Genomic DNA, 22,402 nt, shown 5'->3' on the forward strand with positions numbered 1-22,402 from the left:
ACTACCTTCTAATTTTAGAGATGTCTCTAATTCATTTTCCAAATTCTTTGATGATAATTATAGCACAAAGTGTTTTCAATGTACATTATTTTATTAACACAACAGCTGGGCATACAGGACAGATATGCCAAGTTTCATGTTACAAAAACAAAGATCAAGGAAAAATATGATGCTTAAATGCTTAGGTCTGTTGCTTAAATATTCAGTCATGATTTCAGTTCCGATATGATTATGGTATATGCAGTCAGAAGAAAATGGTATCCCTACCTGTCTGAGTGCATTCGATTTGAAGTGCTGCATTGTACCACAGCCAGCTTAGTGCCATTCAGTATCTCCTCAGAAAACAAGCCTTGTTATTAGTGACCTGCGGGACCATATAGCATATCAAAATGCCTTTATCGTGATAAAAGTGATGTGCACATTTCAAAGAAATCCACCCATTCCCTCTGCTTCTCCATTTCATACTCATTGAAGTGACACATTTTTTACTAAATCCTGAAAAACTGATATCGCTATTTTTTTGTTTAATTTGCAGCCTTTCATGTAGTAATGTATGCTACTAACATGTTTTAAGAAAGTCCTGACCCACCGTGAGCCAACTAATATTATGTAACTCAATCAATTGTATGTTATCCGTTATTGTGTGCATATGTGTTCATTGTATCACTGTTGGTTTTATTAATTGCTTGTTGTTATTTGTTTATTGAAAAAAAGGAAATACTTCAGTCGACACAAATGTGCAGCAGACTAAACCGTAGATACAATAAAAATGACATCATCTATCACCACATTTAAATGTGGGCTAAATCAAATATGAAAGTTTAAACCATATTTTTTAACTGTTTGTGCTTCTAGTATGATAACTCACTTACTTGCACATGTTAAAGTGTTAGGCTTGGTTGATAAGCAGTATCCTAATCAAAACACTAAAATATCCTTGTCAAGCATACACAGTTTTGTGGAGGCTAGTTTTAGAAATTCAAACATAACACATTTTTATTTTCTATTGTCCAGGGATTGAAACCTACTTTCACAAATGCTGGTCTTGTTATGAAAAATGCATTCATCCAGCACTTTGAAAATGCACAGCCTATTTTTTGTTCTTGGTTATAAATTGTTGAAATTATAGCATCTAATAAGTCAAAGTCATAAATGCATTAAATAATTTTCAATTTACATACCTTTCTTGAAGCACCAAACCATAATTAACTACATAACATCTTAACAAATCTACAAGAGCATTTTTTAACTTAGCATAATAAAATTGAATCTACAGTATATTATTAAGTATTATGATTAGTAATTTGAAAACCAGTGTGTGGAAGGGGTGTGGGTAATTCACTGACTAGGAGACAGACAGGTGTAATTGAAAACACCACCCAGGTGCCCAGTTTTATTTGCGAACAGTTTTTGCTTTTTCCGGCAGAGGGCACTGTTGACCGTGGGCTGCCTATCAACGATGATAGACAGCACCACGGAAATACCACAGCTGGTATGTGAACAGCAAGTGCACTCGCAGGTGCTCGAAGAAATAATAATGAAAACAGAAGGCGAAAAGAACAAGGGAAAATAAAACAGTAATAAAACTACAAATAAAAGGTGCTGCACTCGGCAGCGTTATCTCGGTCACCTCTACCCCCACGACCCGGATCACCGTCTTACTCTGTAGGCTAACTAGCCTGCTCTTTTACAATACGCCGGGGTCTGCCCAAGGGTTCCCCACTCTCTCTGTCTCGCTGTGAAACTCTCTTTGTTTCGCCTGATTCCCGGTCCTGGATCAGAGCTTCCGCACTCTCGGTGCGTCTCAGTGGGCAGAGCTGAGGAAACAACAGAGCGTTAATTTATAGGGCTAACAATCTCCCAAGACGTGCCTCTCAGCCATTCAGAGAGGGGGAAAGTCCACACACCCACTTTCCCACCTCCCCGTGTCACTGCCATGACTCACAGGTGGTTGTTGGATGACTGCCGCCCTCTTCCTGCAGCCCGTGAACACGCCAGCTGAGTCAGCACAGATCTCTCCCTGTTACACAGTGTTTTTAAATAATTCCTGTCTGATTGACTAATGACATTGAAAGCCTATCTATAATTCAGCTCTCTGTGAATATGCCTGCAATTTCATAGCTAACAGCTCACCGAACAGTCCTCAAAAATGACTTTGAGTTGTGTAAAAAGCTAATGGTTATTTTAGGTGATATCCCTTTTAATTACCTCAGTAAGAATAGATTAAATAGCTGAATAGTACTAATTATTGGTTGATATGGCTTATCTGTATTATTTGTGGAAAAGATTGGTCTGAGGTTTAATATAAAGCATAATGATACAAACAGCTTGAAAAGCATGTTATAAGTGACAACCGAATTCTAACAGACCTAGACCATTGTACCATGACCCACGGATTAAGGAGTCATTCATTTGAGTGTTAACACATCTGAGACAGCTGAAAGCACAATGACAGGCACCACTGCTCACTTTTTTTGTTCAACTGGTGAGGAAATCAGTGAACCACATTTAAGTGCAATACTGTAAAGAGCTATTTCAGCCATTTTCTAACAAGCAAACGTGCATTACCAGATACAAACAGGTTGAGCTACTATAATTAAATGTAGATTGCTTTTGCCATAACAGAATCACATATTCATGTTAGCATGATCTTTTGCCTTTCCTTTCTTTTAGGAGGTAGTGATGATGCAGTTTTGTGGCAATAAATTAGATAAGAAAGACTTCTTCGGGAAATCTGACCCCTTTTTGGTCTTCTACAGAAGCAATGAAGATGGATCGTAAGTGCAATGTGCATTTTTTTTTTCATTACTGGAAATATTGATGAGAGCTGGTAGCTATCTGTCATTCCTGGGTAATGCCGTTTATTGAATTCCTCATGTCATATCGGCTTACAGAAATCACATTACTCTTGAGGGGTTTTCTAATATAGAGGGATTCTGGTTGCTAGGGCTAGCTATTCACTTCTGTGTAGAGCAGTATACACAGGTGTCACCCCCATGTCACTGAATAAGCTGACCTAAATTGTACTGCTCTGAGAAAATGTATTTAATATTGGTGATTCTGTCCACATCTCTCTCTCTCTCTCTCTCTCTCTCTCTAATATCTCATCACTCTTCTCCAGGTCCCTGCCTGCTGGTCATTATTTAATCAGAATTCACACCTTGCAGTTAAAACTACACCCATTTATAGATTTGACTTGTCAGGTGGGAAATTGACATTTTGCTGGAGGGCAAACTGTTTTGTAAATTCTGCTTTAATTTAATAACTTAATTAAAAAAAAAAAAAAAATATCAATCCCTACTGGAGCTATATTTCAAGAAGAGCTTGTTGGTTCCAGTTCTGGTCGTGCATCTAGGCTGGGAGCTGGGGTTCCACTCATCATGCTTCAATTACCTCTACTTGTCTGGCTTCCCATGAATCCAAGTGGAAGCTTCCCAGGCTCCAGTCTTGCCTCTAGGGTTTATTAGCTGTGTAAAATCTGTTGTTTGGGATTGGCAGTTGAAAAGAGATGATAGGTTTGACAGTGAGAATCGAGGTAACCCTTTGATCTTCACTCCTCCAGATCGGTAAATGCTTCACAGTGGAAAGATGACATTTAAATTGGGCATTTTCAATTGAGTTGAAAAATAGAGCTTTTGCTGAAAAAAAAAAAAAAAAAAATCCTTTCCAGCAAACCGTTCTCATCCCCCCTAATTTAGTGAAACTTTTAATTTGTATTGCATGACTGTATTGCATTATTATTACGTCTGGAAATCAAATGTAAGCAGCTTGGCTCGGTTTTAAATGTGGGAAAACAAAACCAGTCAAGAGTATTGCAGCAAGTTATTTAAGTTGAACCAGATCAAAAGAAGAACATTTTGAATTGACTATGTGTTTGTAACAGAGGTTAAATAATTGAACAACATCAGGCATTTCAAATAGGGTTGAAAAATGGGGGTAACATTTGTATTTCCAGAGTTAACAATAACATATTTTAAAACAGATGGGGTTTGTTAAATAAGCCATTGAAATGAATAAAGAGAATTGTAAAAGAGGAAATACTCAAGGAGTAGATTATTCTACTGGAAAATGTGCTTGTAAAAACAAAAAAATTAACTTTCAATTATTACATCCAGGTTATATACTCTTGTTTCTTATTTTTGCCAGTGAGATAGTGATATGCATTAAACACAATTCTTCACAAAAAATGTAAGTGAATTCAACATACCACAAGCAAGTTATCATGACATTACTGCTTTATAATGCCTATAAATAATAACGACAAAATATTTTTAATGGCAGTTTCCCAATACAATTGTAGGGCTGTATTTTTTTACAATATGTTTATAATTCAACTTAATGTTTGTTAAAGCAGAAAAAAATAGTGTTGTCATATTCCAAATAGATAATTTCCACTAGGGTTATTAAACAACACATGTTCCTAAATGTTTAAATGCCGACTTGAAAAACAGTAAATGCTAAATTGTTGAATGTTTTGTTTTTTATGTCCACCTTTTAAAGGCGTTCTATTATCCCCTTCTTGTACGAGACAGAGCAATCTTTAGCAGAAATATTTCTGATCTTTAATGCCACTGGTGTCTTTTGCATTGAAAACATTTTAGAGAAATAATGCAGCTCTATTCAGTGTGTTCAATCATTTACCAGAAGCAAACAAAATTGGCTGCCAGGTTCATAATGCAGTGTAACAGTTAGTGCCTCAATCAGGCAAATGTCTTTTATTTGTAAGTATATATATATATATATATATATATATATATATATATATATATATATATATATATATATATATATATATATTTACACTATTCTTTCAGAAATGGGAAATTTCACAGGGAACTGCATATTACACAGCAATGGGTGCATTTCATAGAAGTCATGAAATCTGTGATAACCATGAAGAAACTACAGCTTTACTTATTCTGTTTCACCTTAATGTCTTGGTTGCATACATACTGATTTTCATTTTTATTCTGTTAAGGTTTACTATCTGCCATAAAACAGAAGTGGTGAAGAACACACTAAATCCAGTATGGCAGGTATTTCGAATCCCAGTCCGAGCTCTCTGCAATGGGGACTTCGACAGGTATGTTAAGTTATAGTGAGATCTTGGCTCTAGTAAGTCAGTTTTCTGCATGAAGTCATTACTGAGCTTCATGTGTTCTGTTACCATGGTAGCAGTAATGCCAGCAATGTCAATTTTACCTAACCTTTAAAGATTAATTAGCTTGAAATTCTATTTTCATACTGTATATATGCATAAATTTGACTGTTTTCTTACCTTTTTTATGACGAATTATCCATAGGTTGAGGATAACAAATTTTACTAAACATCTGCCATCACTAAAATGTGACTGTGATTACCTAATTCATTGATGGGAACGGACTGCCATGCACTTGTTCAGATGTGCTTCAAATTATAGTTATAACAACTTCATAAACCCTTTCTGTATTCTTTTCCTGACAAGAGTATATGAAATAAGAATTGTTGACCTACATGTATTGTATTGTATTATATTTTAAGATGCTATTAAGGTAAAGCGCACAGAAACATTTACATTAGATTTGTAAGTGTGGGCTGAGCCCATATGAGTAGGATAACAATTAAAAAGTCACACTTCCTGAGCAACCTTGAAGGGTAAATGAGTACTTATCACCAGAGAAATTGTCCATTTGTTAGTGAAATCTATTTATAATAGATTGTGAGGAAACAGAGGCCTTCTGCAAGCTAGTTTGTTGATTTGTGATGGATATCGTTTTGCAGCTGAAGTAGTAAATGGAGTAAGAATTTGACTCTTAAGATGGCAGGAATATATATGTGTCTAATGTGTAACTATGCATTGGATAATGTAATAATGACCCTTTACATACAGGGTAAGATTTTTTTAAGCAATACAGAACATTGTGTCCAAACGGTGTCTTTACTTCCTTGTTATATCCTTCCTAATTATCTACACTAATTGGATGACTGTCTCAGCTCATACTAAAAGACTATCTTGTAAAATTGACACAGAAGGCCCAGTCCTACCTCATTGTTTCAATTAGGCTCCATTCCCCGTGGTACAGAGGGGATCTTAGGGATCTGAAGATCGAAGGTTGCTAATTGGAGCAGCACTTGAGGACATCTGGGTTCTGCACGGAATTAAAAATTTAGAAATGGTGAATTTGTATTAAGCATCCATGCAGATGTCTGCGGTGGATTTTTCAGAACGCATATTGAAGAGTGATTGTGTTGACAGCTAGGTGGTGAGCTCTAGTGCTCTCTCCTTACAACCTGCAGAAATTCTCAACAAATTCAGCATATGCTCAGTTTTTTTTTTCCCCTTTATTTCAAAGTGGAATCTTCACAGGCTCTAAACAACACAACAAAGTCTTGTTTACCATATTGTACATAGCATAATCAGTAGTATCAATAACTAAAAGATTATAGGAAAATTCATTGCAGTTGAACTGCATTCAAACCAAGAGGGCTCCAGGTTTCCCAAACATGTCTTTAAAGATCCTGATACTTTTATAACTAGAAATTAACTTTGTCTCTGGTATTATGATACAAGAAAAATTGAAGAGCTAGTTTTGTAGTTAGAACTAAGAATGAAAGCCCCAAGATAAACTATTTTGTCTACAGTGACATATAAAGAAATAGCATTTGTTATACTTCAATTTAATTATATACTTACTTTACACAAAACCTTGTGGTAGATTTTCTAGTTGGAGGGTTACATTCTCATTTATGACAAATAATCGGCTTAAAAAGAGGATACAAATAACAGTCCCTTTTCTTTTCACAGAACAATCAAGATTGAGGTTTATGACTGGGACAGAGATGGAAGGTAAGCCATGCTTGGTTGTGCTTTTCTTTCTGGTTAAACTCTTTTATTATCACAGGGAGTGCAGTCTTTTTAAAACCCTGACCTTGCTGACAGGCTGTGGATTGGTATCTGGGATAAAATGTATGAAACAAAGGTTTTTCTGCAAGTTTAAGGAAGACTTAAATTAGAGTTTTGGCTTTCCCTAAAGCTAATGTCTGAAATGTTGGTTGTAAATATCATACTTATATTTCATTAAATTGTTGTTTTGTAGCCATGATTTTATCGGAGAGTTTACTACAAGCTACAGAGAACTGTCAAGAGGCCAGTCACAGTTTAATGTGTATGAGGTGAGTAACAAGAATTTCAACACAGCCCTGATGTATTTTATAATACTGCTATAAAAAAGCTGTTTTGTACTTGGGAGTAAAGTGGCTGGAAAAACTGTACAATTCTGAACTTCTTTTTTTTTTCTTGGATATAATCAATCAATGTTAATTAACTGTTTGTTTGCAGATGACAGTTCTTTCAGGTTTGTTGTGTTTATCCCATTTTCAATTCTGGCAGATGCACAGTAGCAGTACTACAGTAAATGATTGAAGATGTTAATAAATTTCATTCTTAACTTTCAAAACTTAGATAGAAATCAATTTGGAACACCTGTTAAATAATATATTGACTGAAATAACAATCTTCCACAATAATGTTGTGCCTCACTGAGCAACAGTTGCTGAGGTTGATTGTCAAAACAGCCACATCCTCTGTACCCTGCTGAGGATTTTTATAAGTGCCAAAACTAAGTCGGGTGCAATCTTGTCAGGATTATGTTACATGTTTTTGTTGGACTAAAATATGGAAATTGCTTGTTTTTTTTAAAAGGTATCAAGATAAGCAATATGTGCCTAAACCTCAAAGATACAGTTTTATGCATCTAGGTATATTGTGAACATACTTATTCTTACAAGAGAATAGCCTTTCAATGCAATAGTGCAGTTGCCCACAACTAGGTTTATACACTGTAATTAAGACAGAGATGCCAATGTGCTGTATTCAGTGCATTTAAACATGTTCTTATTTCAAACTGAGAAAGGTTGTAAAACCTCTTCCTATTCTGGATTAATGATACATGTAAGATCATGTTAGTGTCTGCTGTACAGTAGTTAAAAAAAAAAAAAAAAAAAAAAAAAAAGATGATTTACATCTTTTTCCCACAGTATACTAAATCTATAGTGCAAGATTCAAAGTGCCAGCATTGTAAATAGCTGTCTCATGCACATCTTCCTAATAGTAGTATTAGTGTATGGGAATGAGCGCCTGTGCTCTAGGTATGTGTTTCATAAACTGACTTCATAGTAAAGTATGAAAAATAAAATAACTAGGGATCATTCCAGTGAATATTCCAGACTCCAGTAAAAAAAAAAAAAATCATATACTGTACAACATACAAAAAAGAATTCATCACTGGTTAATGCGGATATGAATACTAACCAGTTAGCCTTTAACAGATGTATTAAAAACAGGTGTTACTTTTGTAGGTGATAAATCTCAAGAAGAAAGGAAAGAAGAAAAAATACATCAATTCTGGAACAGTAAGTAAAACAATGTTCTGTGTAGTCGGTCAATCAAGTATACACAGTTTACTAAAGAGAGATTTTCTTATCAGTTATTTTGCTTCTAAGAAATCAAGAGTAATGGCTTGTGGCAGATTGATTGAACAGCCAGCATGTTTACATGGGGGGTTATAGCTCGTCAAATAACTCCATCCTGCTGTGCTGTCCAATTATGGGAGAAGCGCATGTTGTAACCATGGATTTTCATTTACCTGGGTCTATCAAGGTGATCTGCTACCTTGTACTTCCTAGCTTGCTTTGTCTCAGCAGTGTCTTTAGGGTCATTGTTAGTAAACCATAATGGGAAGCAGCTGGTTGATAAATGATAAGAAAGACTTGAATTGTTGGAGAGAATTTCATGTTTATTTTAATTCCATCTTTCACGTTCTCTGATTTGCATTGTGCTCTAATTCACGTTTATTGTATCTGATTTATATTTGGAAAATCAATAGACTCTAGTCACCTGCTGTGTTTGTTTAATATGTGCCTAATTAATTTTAAGGCATTTTTCTTTATTTATTTTGTATATATATTTTTTTCAGTTTTAATGGTGGCTGTAAAAGTTGTAATGAACATTAGCGATGTTAAGGTATTGCATGGTAATTTCTATTGTGGCTATTGTCAATGGACATCGTTTGTGTCTTGGTTTGCAGTGGGTATATATATTTTTGTTTTTGCATGTTATTTTTAATTTTATGCATGTTATGTAATAATGTGTTGTTTTATTATAAAGCTGAATCTCCACATTAATGTGTTTTTCAATAGAACAATTAGAAATTATAGAAATCACTTTCCATGTGGATTTTCTCATTTTTAACTGCCCAAATACCTTTGTCTGTGATTGTGTGTGTGTGTGTGTGTATATATATATTTATGAAGAGGAGTGGCTGCATCATGGGCCCTCTTTAGAGGAACCTCATTGTCTAACATATGTACTGTAGCTAGCTGGGGTACTCTGCATACTTTCACCAGGTTCTACCGACTTAATGTGGTAGATTCCTCTATGCCTTCATTAGGCACTAGGGTCCTTGAGGTTGTGCCCTCGCTCTGTTAACCATGGTTTTGTGGTCTCAAGACATCCTTCGTCTGCTGTCTCCGCTCAGGCTCCCTCGCGACAGCTTTGCTGTACTTTTCCCAAAAGTGTTGTTGGTGGTGGTCTTTGAATAGAAAGGGAACGTTAGGTCATGATTATAACCCTGGTTCCCTGAAAGAGAAGACGACCACCAACCTGCAAGATCTCATTGGTTGCCTTTCGCAGGTTCAGTGCAAAAGAGGAAGTGGGCTCCGTGGATTGACTATATGATCCTTCGAGAGGCGGAACCGAGGACGTCTCTCCCCGGAAGGGCCTATCGGCACTTCTGACAAAAAATGCTCAGTGAATACCAGACCTGTGGCAGGCATATCCCAAAAGTATTGTTGGGGGTCGCCTTATCTTTCAGGGAACCAGAGTTACATCCATAACCTAACGTTATAATGGTATGGGTTGTATAGTTCAATAATACTGAACAACAGTATGTCAAAATTACTTGTAATCCTACATCCTATATCACAGCTGTTGAGATTTTGACGTGCTACTGGCTTTGTGTTGGAAGTTCTTGATGTAACATTTATTAGAAACTCTGTGTGCAAAGACTGAATGGTTAAAAGAAGTTTGCTAACCTTTTTGTCCACACTGTTTCCAGGTAACTTTGCTGTCATTTGCAGTTGAAACCGAAGTCACATTCCTTGACTATATAACGGGCGGGTGAGTAAAAGTCTGATTTTAATCCTAGGGATCAACCAAAGGAGAACAAAATTGCCATATACTGTACAAGACCCAACATAAGAAATTAATTGTTATTTTACCACAGGTACCTTCAAAACAGATTGAATATAGCAAGTGGCTACAGGGTTACTCCACTGGTTTATAGTCAGCAAATTCAATTCCCTTATAGTCTATATTTTTTATCCTCTATATCCTCTCTGTATGCGTTCTCATATGGTTATTGCATTATACAGTGAAAAGAGAAGGTGGCTTTTGTATAATTGAGCATTATGGAAAGATAACTTAACCTTTTGTTTTAGCAGTAATCAGAACACAGTGTCTAAGATTCAGTAGATTAGATTTATGCACATTGAGTCACAAATTATACTGCTGTAAGCACATACTATTTGCATCAAAAAGTGTGTATTTTTCTGTGGTGCAGGATTTAGGTATGCGTCAGCACATTGGAACCTTATTTTCTACTTGAGATGAATAAAATCCAGTGTCATGCTTCAGATTGTTCAAGTGCTGATAAGTGCAGAATCTCATTATGCTTGCTTTCAGATATAGAAAGACTCTGCATTTCATTTGTCTGTCATTCATTCTCCTAAAATGTACAGTGAGGCCAAGTCATAATTTTTGTATATTGGGATTTGTTTTACAATATGGCCAACTATATCAAAGATAGAGACCACACACAGAGACCACACACAATTACACACATTTGTTTTTTAATGGAGAAAAACTAGAACCAACAAGCTAAGTACTATAATCAGAGGTCTGTTAGACACTTTGATGTTGTTTGTTCGCTTTTGTAACATCAGCAGGAATTTTTGTCCTTTTGAAAACTGGAATTATTTAAAGACTGGTTTGAAAATACGCCCCGGCATCTTCCTATTAGGTACATGGTCGAATTCTAGGTATGCTTTCTTTTTTTTCCACAAAAACGCTAATGTAGGGTGTACAATATTTAACAAAACTGATATTGTGTGACAGACATGGTCCTACTCAGAAAGTGCTTTCTTAGATGTATTGCATTGCAAGAGGAGTCCATCTGTAATTATTTATAATCAATACGTTCCCTTGCGTAGCTCCAGGAGCCTCACTTATCCAATTGATTGCACTTGTCAGAAAATTCTGTTGTTTAAAGGAATGACTGCCAGTTACTGAATTTGCTTAGCTGTATTGTTGCTTTATCATGCTTGTAACCAGGAACCTCTTATCTACAGCTGCGTCAAAAGCCATTGTATAAGCCTTTGTACTCGGTGATGTAATGTGGTTCTCAAAGCAAGTGTTTAGAACAAGATAACAGAAATTTCCAGGATATGTTTTTTGGAGTTTTGCATTTGATCTGTTTGGTGATATTGATAAAGGATAAAGCAAATGTGTTTACGAGATGAGTAAATAAGATTGCTAGTACCCTTTATATAACTTGGCCCAGTTTGCAGTTGATCAAAATTATATTAGAAAAAAGATTCAGAACCATCAGCCAATCAGCATCCAGCTCTAGTGAGTTACTATCAGACAGTAGATGCCCGCTGCGACATCAAAGCATCAACTATGAATCAGATTTAAAATAAAGTACCGTCTTTTTCATTTTGACTTGCAGTAATGAAGCCTAGTTGACATCTATTGGATGTATTATACTAAATAAAGACATAATTGGTCCAAATGTATTTTATTATTGACCAAAACTAGCCAATCAGTCCTTTGCAACGACAAAAGCAACCAGTCCTGTACCCGCTACTGTCAAATCAGTCAATTTGCACAGCCTCTCAGCTCGACTGGAGCACAGCATCTTTCAACAACAGCAAAACGAAATCCAGACAATTCAATAGTATTGCACCATTCAGATATCTGGCACTTTCCAGATAAACTATCTGTAACTCTGACAAGTAAAAACGTATTTGTTTAATAAAGTTATTCGTTTTTTTTTTTCATTTTGTATGTGATTCTTTATGAACAGTTTCGCGACTACTCAGCAAAAGGGTACCCGATGAATCATTGTAGCAGTGTGCCCCGCCTGTGTGTGTTAATTTTGGTGTATAAATATTAGTGCACGGGATATAAATGGGTCTGTGTAGCACAAGTGATTTAAAATATATAGTTGTATTTAGGCACAGGGATTGTATAATCACTTCATGTGCAGGTAAAGTATGTAATAGTATGTGAGCACGAGATTGCATAAATTAGTTCACGTGCTGGGATTCAAGTGAATAATAAATTAGCAATTGAATCCTGGCATAACAGTATCTATAGATACACGTTTTACTTACTCTGAGTTCTGTGTTCAGGGCGAAAGAATGGGAAAGAGTGAGGAGAGTAAAGTAAATTTAAAAAGAAATAATAAGCAATTGCTACATCGTGCTGGAGGCCCAGTACGGTGCTTGTTTGTTCATTTTGTTTGTTTAGTGTTCCTCCCTGTTGGTTAGTGTCTGTTCATTTTGTTTGTTTAGTGTTCCTCCCTGTTGGTTAGTGTCTGTTCATTTTGTTTGTTTAGTGTTCCTCCCTGTTGGTTAGTGTCTGTTCATTTTGTTTGTTTAGTGTTCCTCCCTGTTGGTTAGTGTCTGTTCATTTTGTTTGTTTAGTGTTCCTCCCCTGTTGGTTAGTGTCTGTTCATTTTGTTTGTCTGTCTGTTCTGGCCAACGCACCGTTTTCATTTACAAAGTGTTTTTGTCTGTTTAAACTTTTTATTTGCAATGAACCGCCGCAAGCAAGCGCCTTCACCATTTCACTCGCAGTGCTGCGTCTGTTTGTTCCGGGTCTGACGTCACCATTCATGTCAGCTTGCCACAATCATTTAAAAGTTCAAGGTAAATGTAGGTTTTAAAATATTGCTTTAAAGAAAATAATGAGAGAAATCGATTTCCAATCCATCCCATTGGCTCGAGATGCATAGCTCTAGTCAGGGTCAGCTACCACACGGTAGAGCCTTCATCGACGGGCACTATCGCTTAAATTTAGCCTGTCTGCGATCACATGTGATAAAATAAAGCTACAGGCTGTCATCACTCCAATCCACAGTGACTGAGGGTAAATTAATGACTCTGTGTTGCTTTGCTCATGTTTATGAGGCAAGCTGTCACTATACAGGATATCAAGCGATCCTGGTAGGTGCTGATGTGCCAAGGTTTCTGCTGTGCTTTCCACTGTAATGAGAAAAAAATAATATTCATTAAACTTGACACTGATCCTTGTACAACACAGCAAATAAAAGCTTTATCTGGCCTTTGTATATAATACAATGGGTACAGGGATAAATACAGTGACACATAAAGATGGAACTAATTGATTAGTACAGAGATTAACAAAGAAAATACTTTCTCATAAATCTTACATTTCCACTCTCCCACCTATTCATTAGTTAAAAAATATAAAATAAAATAAATCTATGAAAAAACGATATATCATTTTATTATATCCCACTGTGGATTGTCAGTGTAGTAAGCTTCCAGATGGCAATCCATCATAAGAGCTGTAGCCAAACAACAACTTTTCAAAGCCCTGTAGGGATGGCTTCTGATTTTGTCTGTCTCTCCTACAACAGAATATCTTTATGGTCCAGCAGCTGTCAAATATGTCCATTATATTAGTACACATATGTGCAGATATAAGAACTTGAAATCTTTTTGGCCATGTTTGGTACTGTTTACTGGGCTTCTGTAAAGCAGGTCAGAGTTAAAGACACTGAAATACAGATACAGCGACAGGCCTGAAATGTGATCAATCTCAAAGTGTGTCTGTACAGATACTGTCAATCTGCAATTAGAATCCAAGGCAATACGTCGTAATCATCGTTTCTTAGTCCTACGAGGCTTCCTGCCTGATAATGATACAGTATTTTTTATATTTACAATTCATAGCTGATCACAGTGCTGGTGCAAACTTTGAATGGTGAAATAATAACTGTGTTCTTTATGTATATCTGACTGGGACTGACACCAATGCATTCCCAGAGAAAGTGTTTTGTTAGGCAACTACCTGTAAAGGATATTAATAAAAGTGACTGGTGGGTTGTATAACTGGGATAAAAAGTGCCAATTGACCTAATCCACAGGGGAAATGTATGTAAGGTCTTACCTGTCATTTTCTCTCCTCAGTCTTTAGTTATTTTTTTTTTAACATGCATCACTAATAGTGTCATGGTGGTGACCTTTAGTGAGTTTGTATTTAGTTACTGACAATGTAATTTATGTCTAAAACTGAGAGTTATAGAAGATGCTGTATTAAAACAAACCATTTTCCATCCTCATGTCGATATTATTTATTGCATATGCTTGCTTCACAATAAGTGAGTATCAGTTTTTCCATGTTTTCTCTGAATGGTTTTCCAGTAAGCACTGCAATATTCTGTGCTATATATGCTACACATGTTAAACCAGAGAGAATTTTAAAATATAGATGTATTTTATTGATTTATTTTATTAACTGCAGTATTTCTTTAGAGGCTAAATTGTTCAAAACTGTAGTGAGTGTTTTAAACAGGATCTTGCTGGCTCAGCCATGTCAAGTATAAATCTGGGCTTGATTCTTTTGTATCTAAGTATCTATCCCACTAGTAAATTTTACAAAAATAAGGATGGGGGCTCATCATAAACAAGCTGCACTGATAATTAATTAAAGGTGGACAATTAACAAAAGAATGAATAAGGAGAAACGAATAGGAAAATAATTTCAATTTCAACTATTCTGTCAACAGGAAAGCAGGCAGTGAGCCCATTAAATAAAACGTTATGTCATGTTTTTTTCTACTGTATCTGTCTCATCCTTAGGAATGTCTCATGAGCTTTGCTCATTGTAGTTTACACAAAGCACTGAGTAATTAGGTGTTCGTTTTGTAAACAAGGAAATGCAAATTGCAACTAGAAAGCAACTCTTTATATTGAACTAGAACTATATATTCCGGTATCTGCAGCCATTACCTTATATGAAAACCAGTGTACCTGGATGGTTTTTGAGTTGTGGAGCGCCAGCGACGGACTGATAGACTGAAAGCATCATTTAAGTATTCTGCCCCTTGGCTGCAAATAAAAGTAAAAACCACTTACTGTTGAAATACAGTAATTCTCACTCCCTATGTAATATACCAATTGAAAATATAAGCGGACAGGTAATGTACAGTATATCTTTTCAGTTTGTTTCCTGGTCATTACATTGGCTAAGCAGTCAGTCTTTGTCCTGTGTGTCCTGTGTGTCTGGCCCAGAGGCTTTGAGAGCTACTGAATTCCTACTGCAAAGCAAGAAGTTTCCTCAATAGATTCACTGTAATAACACAATTGTGTGTGTAGCGATACAAACTGATTTTCACCAGTCTACCAGTCTTCCTTATCTACCTGCTTTTAGGAGTAGTCCCAGGATTATCATGCATAGTTGGTTGATGCAATCGAGAGGTATTCCTCTCTGCTGTAGAAACTCTTTTAACCTTGGGTGAGGTTCAGCAATCCTGCCAGCCTGCCAACTGGATTAAGAAATCGAGTTGACATGTTGTGGGAATTGGAGCACTGAAGCAATGCAGAGTACTTGTAGAGGCGTGAGTGCTTTACACTAGGGCAGGAGTTATGTCTTTCATGTTTCTCACGAGTCAGTTATGCTCAGCACCACACAGAAAAGTATTACATTTACCTTGAAAGTCTATGTGAACTGAAAGAATTACTGTCAAGGACTGAGCAGGTAACAAATACATGAGAGAAAATGCTAAAACACCTCAGTTACATATTGTTATAAGTAATGTGTGTTATTTGGTTAATCTGTGTTATCATGTTCTTTTGATTGGCAATGGCATTCTCAGTAGCAGTTTCAACTGAAGGGAAGTCTGGTAGTGCTGGTACAGGTTTGGTACAGTATAACAGACTGAACTTAGTATTAAAGCTTATTGGACTGATACTGAAGTGACATGTCTGGGTTAAACATTGTGACAGGCTGAGCTGTTTGACAGAAGCATCTTGGAGACTTTCCTCATTGTAGAAGAGGGCACAAACAAAAATGGAATTCACAACATCAGATATCTAGGTATCATATACAGGAGGATCTTTAAATGAATTGACTAATTTTGCAGTATTTCAGTAGACTAGTTTATGGGAACCGTTCATTATTTTTCCTCTGTAGTTAAAGGGCAAGAAAATCTACTCTTAAGCCAAGAGAACACTAGTCTACATGTTGCCATAAAACTGTAGAAAGAGATTAGTCAGAAAACTGTGACTGGCTATCTTGCCTGCGATAGGCAAGCAGTAGTGATATTGGGTAGTATGGTGTTTCGGGGGTCATAAATATAGATACGTGTTTTGGCTGGGTGTAATTAGCTGTATAAAAATGTTTACATAATCTTAATATTAGTCATTGGTCCTGGGTGAAGGTTTGTTGTGTCTCGTATTTTAGGAAGGTACAGTTAGTATTTTTTTATGTTTCTTGGCTGATTGCTGTTTTTCTGATTTTTTTTTACTCTTAAAGAAAACAATTTAGAAAAAATCAAGCAACATTTGTAATTTTAGCAAAACAAATGTAAATAAAAACAGCATTCGCCCAGTGATCATTCTGTATAAGTTTAAATTATTATTTTTGTCTTTTTTTTACTTCAGAATTTCTTTCTTTGATTTCTACAAGTTGTAGAATGAAGTAGAAAGGTGTTCTATCAAAGTAGAATCAACATTGTAGAAGCAACAAATTCTGTTCTGCATTTTCTGGCAACATTTAGTCTAGTGTCCCCTCGGCTTCAGGAAGATTTATTAATAAATGCTCCGCAGACACATTGATATTGGTAGTAATAATGACAGAAGCTTCCAGTTCTTGCTGGTGTAAGATAAATTGCCTCATGAAATCTTCTAGTGCTTATTTACCACAATTGCTTTAAGAGGCTCTTGTAAATTGGAATCCTAATGTAAGCAATGTTAAAAGATGTAAACGATTTAGTGAAAATAGTAAGCAATTTCAGGCAAATGGGTATATACTAACTTTGAATTTGTTATTTGTAAACATTGTGGTTAATTAGCCAGAGTGTGTCGACGCCTCAACCAGGGACACACAGCTGTTTATAATAGTGGTTGCCAGAAAGAAGACCCAATTTGGTGCCTGGGCTCTCTCTCCAAACATGTTCAGTAACCTGCAAATTTTCTGAGTAGTCTTTTCATTTCCAAATTGTGAGTTTGTCATTTTGGGAGGTGGGAGCCTAATTGTAACTAGGTAGATATCTACTAGGAATTAGTTGCAGTCCCAGTTGGAGATATATAAGATCTCATTGTTGAAGCACAGTTGTATGCATTTAGTTGCATGGGAGATAAACAGTGTAAGTGAGAGCTTATTGGTGGAAAACTGTGGGACATCATACAGTAGGTACCGGTAGTAAATTATTTCATAGAGACCACTATGTCCCTTCACCTTAATATCCTTCATAATGGAGACTTTGCGTCCTGCTTTTATTGTGTGTATATCAATGTGGATAAGGTATAGTCTCATGTTTCATTATAAATCTACTGCATCAGTTTCCAGTCATGCTTTTTTAATCCTGACTGCACAGCCAGTGTACCATACTAAATGTTTCAGAGTCTTGTCAAAAAAAAACAAGTAAAATTAGCTGCATGTTAAGGGTCAGCCAGTTAATAGTTATGTGACAGAGGACATCATGGAAGAGGAACTGCACTTAAAGTATATTCAAGGAATTAAGTTTAACTCGTTCCCTCAATGCCATTGTAATGTTTGTTGTTTATATATACAAATTTGTAAAACAACCAATTCTAATTTGCCTCCTGACTTTTAAAACCAGGAATAAAATCGCATTTACAGTAAATATATCTTATTAAATATGTATGGAAGTCTGGGTATCAGAAGTGTTAGAGATTTAGAAATTTCAGCTGCTTCATTTGATTCGTTTTTGAAGTGCTTTAGCAGGATGTAAATCTTCTTGTCATGCACAGATTCTAAACTTGCTAGGGAGCAAGGAATATTCCATTTGCCTGTTTTAGTCGGGATAAATTTGTAGCTGATTTCCCCGACACATTATCCACTATAGGTAGAATCTGTTCTTTTAAAAAATACTAAAATAAACTTTGTAAATTCAATCACAAACTTTTCAAATAAAAGATTTTGTCAATGTTTTAGACTTGTTTTTAATTAATTATGTTTCGTTTACTATTTATAAATGTAGCATTATTGATTGTTTTCTAGTTAGGGATGGAATACAGTATATCCTTTAATCTATAACTTAGACACTCAATAAAACAAACTTAATGGAAGTCTTTGTCAATGTCTGTTGTATTAGAATAATAATGTCCAGAACTTATTGTAGAAACATTTGTGCAGTTTTATTACATGTAGTGCTGCTTTTACAGACAACCTGTTCCCTGTTACCTGTGGTGTTTCAGTAATTTTCTCGCATACATAAAACTGTTAAGATTTTTGGTTATAAGGATTGTGGAAAATCAGCTTTCTTCTTGGATTTCATGCAGTCCAACTGTGCCATCTGCCCACTGAAGTATCAGCTGTCTCTTGTGAAATTCAGTAAGAGTTGGAGCATATTTGTGGCAAATGCATGATGAGTCCCTGCCAGATTGCACTAATTACTTCTGCCATATGGACAGAATCTCGCAAGAGTTTAACAGTGTCTAGTGCTTGGGAAACCACTGCATAAGCTGTATGTACTGTTGGTGAAATACTGCTAAAAATGATTTCTATATGAGCTTTATGTGCAGCTTATACCAATTTTCATTCTACGTTGCTTTACTATGACAAAAAAATAACACAGAAAAAAAACCTATAGTTTGATGTATATGTTTTCCATTATAAAAAAGAAACCATACTGAAACAGCTTCAACATTGTAAACAAACAAATGAGGCCAACATTGTGTTGCAATATGCTGACTAGAGCCGTGAAGCTCTAGAGCCAATCCAATCTTGCAATGTGTTGCTGACATGAATTTTGCTTAGGGGTTTAGAAATTCTTTTAAACTTTAATGAAACCAGACATCCCTATTGATCACAGCAATATAAGCAAAGGCAATGCAGAGCTGATGGGTTGCATTGAACCTGAAGGTAGGAAGCAGTAGCATTAGTAGAATCCAGCAGGAATTATTGGGTGGCCGGTAAAGTGATTAAATGTTTCACAGTACTGTTTTATCTCTACTAATAGCCAGGACTGAATTTGTTCACTTCACAGCCAAATGTGTTATTGAGAGAATGTCACATTTACATTTTTCATATTACAAAATTATGGGGAAACTTGGTGAGAAAAGGTTATTGATAATAGCAGAAAATATGACATTGCCTGTTAGTATATTTTTGCATATGTTCATATTTCACATGTCGTACATGGATATATGGTATAGTAATACAATCATGAAGTGGGGTATGTGTTTGTTATTTACATACATGTTCTTTATTCTAAACAAATTATTGCAATAATAAATACAAATGGATCCAACAAAGGAGCTATTATCTTTGAATATGAAGACTTGCTATTGTAAACTGGAGTGGAATGTAGGCAGGACTTCCAGGGTTGAAGTTGACTTTTGTTAGTAGGTCAGCATTTTGATGACAAAAAGATTGCTAGGTACTTAAAATGGGGCTGAGATCAGGCTTTAGATTGGAAATGGGATTTCAAACCATTCTTCACATAGAGCAGCCAGGTGTTGACTCAAATGTGTTTCTGTGAAAACCTGTTAAAAGCTGGATTGAAAACCCTGTGAAAGGTTGCTGCCTTCAGCTCCCAAGGGAGGTTTTATTTATTTATGTATTTATTTTACATATTGCTCTTTTCAAGCTGAACTGAATGATACCCGTCTTGTGTCATAATGAACATTGAAATAACCTATTCCCACTTGCATCAGTCGTTCAACGCAAGTAATTTCTTGTAGTGCTGGTGTTTGAATGGAGCTGAATTGGATTTGGGGGATTAAAAATCAAAGCTTTAAGAAGTATCACATGGCTGGAATCTTTTAATTATTCTCAAATACAAAACAGGCTTTGTATAGAAATGTAATTACTTGTTAAAATGCATAATGGCAATTCTTAATAAGTATGAGATTCACTCTTAAATTGTGTTCTCATTTGCACTTACCCACTGAGTAAAAATGAAATGCTTCACTAGATTTTCTGTATTATGTAATAGTTTTTAGAAGATTTTTATCCCTTACGATGACTGTGTTTATGTCTCAGTGGTTCTTTTTCATGTTGCTGCAGTAATTTTCCTTGGACCTGTCTTGAATAAAAAATAGTCCCACTTTGACAAATAAAGTTCCTTTCAATACAAATTTGAAGTATTGAGCACTGTATACACAAGACAAATTATGTGTAGGCAGTGGAAGACATTTCACATGATGATTTAAGATTCATGGTGGGGAGTAAAAGACCAACCAACAGATACCAAGAAAAGTGTTTGATAATATAATATTTTTCCAGCCTCATAACATGTAAAAGACACTGTCTTATAAATTGGAGGACACCTTTCAAAAGTTTGTTTCAGTTAACTAATTTACTGAGGTGAGGCTTCACTGTCAGTCTTCTCGTTGTTAATACATTAATGGGAATCTTTGTTTACAAGTCAACATACATTTTGACAGTTTCTTGTTGTTTATATCTGCATTGTAGTCAATAGAAGGAACCGTGTTCATTAGAAGAAATACTTTGAATGTCAAAACAACTTCAAGTGTATTATTAATAAATATGTAACAAAATTCTGTAACCTGTCACCACTGCTCTTAGTGGAATCAATGGCTTACCTCATTCATCGTCTGTGCTGCTATAACTCTTGCCTAATGAGCCGAGACAGTTATAGACTGCAGGCCTGATACTTCTCACTTGTATTCTAGCAATTCCTGGTTGTTATGATCGTTCTGGGCGGTATCCATCTGTCAACTTCAGCTGGTTTGTTTTCCCGTGTAGCAAAAAATGTTGCACTGCTTGATAAATTTGTCATTTTTTTTTTTTTTAACTTCACGCTTCAGCCTTTTTTTTTATATAAGTAGTTTTCACACTTAAAATTTTAAATTGGCCTGCCTAATTAATATACTGTATTCCTTAGAATTTAAGACACAGCCCAAATTTCTCACCCTCAATTTGAGGAAAAAATCAAACATAAAATAAATATTAACCTCAGTTACGCATTTGGAGGCAGTTTGCGGCCATCTGCTATCACACAGAGCATTACAGTTATGTGCTGCTTCTGATTTCCAGTTATGGTTACTTATACCTGTTTTCCTCCTAATTTGTGAATTGTTTTATTGCTTGGCATGTCTAATACAGGGGTCTGATCAGCATTTCTGATCTGTCCAAGCTGCTACTGGTGTTAGAAATGCTGAAATTGTAAAAGCTTCTCTTCAAATTTCTCATGAAGCTAATTAGGCTTCTTTGAAAATGGCTGCCTGTATGTCATGAATGATTTGAGATCGGGCAGTAATGTTTTGGTTTGTCTTTTCTTGGCAGTAAGTCACGTTGCTGCTTGTGTATTTGGGCGGTGACGTCTTTCGTTTGCAATGGTAATACATTACACTATAATGCCCTTAAGACACTGTGTTTTATAAAAAATTCCACGTTTGTCAAAAAGTGTGTCCTTAAATTCGAAGAAATACGGTATATCTTTATATGCCATATAGAAATATACGTCCACCAGTGGTCTAAAAAGATACAATATAAATATGATTATACGCTAATTATATATTTTTGATATATATATATATATATATATATATATATATATATATATATATATATATATATATATATATATATATATATTGTAAATGTTTAGTTTTTTTCTAATCAAGCAACAAAACTTCAGTTTTTCAGTAATTTATATATTTTTTAAAAGGTGGTTTCAGTGGTTGTATTGACAACTGTTGCCTGAATGTTAGTTTCACCACAGACAGTAATGATTTCCATATGTGAAGTTGACTAGCTAGAAATCATTTAAAATGTTGGTACTTCAGTTTCTTATTATAAATGACTTACCCAGCAGCTATAACTATCAGAGTATGTTCAGCTGTCGAGCATTCACCATGCTGTTAGAAATGAATTGACCGCGGAATAAAGAAATCCCCACTGATCACACGTTTCTAGTCAGCTGTCATGTTGAAGAACATGGCTGTTTCTTTTTTTTATATCAAGTGGGTCATTTAGCCATGTGATACAATAGGCTCCAACAGCATGATACTTGTCATAAGGAATGTCATAAAAACTAGTTACTGGTCCTGTTTTGAGACAAGGGGTTTACCTTGTAGGGTAAGGGTTATCAGCTGTGCCCCGTGTAAATAATCTAATGG

At 35.6% G+C, this 22,402-nt stretch overlaps 1 protein-coding gene across 3 annotated transcripts in view; it reads left to right on the forward strand.

Moving 5' to 3' along the window:
* The window catches only part of LOC121318334 (copine-8-like), a 118,590-nt gene that overhangs the window by 73,408 nt on the left and 22,780 nt on the right, over window positions 1–22,402 (forward strand). For all 3 annotated transcript variants that reach the window (XM_041254870.1, XM_041254871.1, XM_041254872.1), the window contains exons 8-13: window positions 2,674–2,777; window positions 4,979–5,083; window positions 6,786–6,827; window positions 7,078–7,153; window positions 8,339–8,392; window positions 10,096–10,157. In XM_041254870.1, the coding sequence (XP_041110804.1) occupies window positions 2,674–2,777; window positions 4,979–5,083; window positions 6,786–6,827; window positions 7,078–7,153; window positions 8,339–8,392; window positions 10,096–10,157 (443 nt within the window). The remainder of the gene's footprint in view (window positions 1–2,673; window positions 2,778–4,978; window positions 5,084–6,785; window positions 6,828–7,077; window positions 7,154–8,338; window positions 8,393–10,095; window positions 10,158–22,402) is intronic.

This window comes from Polyodon spathula, chromosome 7, assembly GCF_017654505.1.
Source record: "Polyodon spathula isolate WHYD16114869_AA chromosome 7, ASM1765450v1, whole genome shotgun sequence".
Taxonomy (NCBI): Eukaryota; Metazoa; Chordata; class Actinopteri; order Acipenseriformes; family Polyodontidae; genus Polyodon; species Polyodon spathula.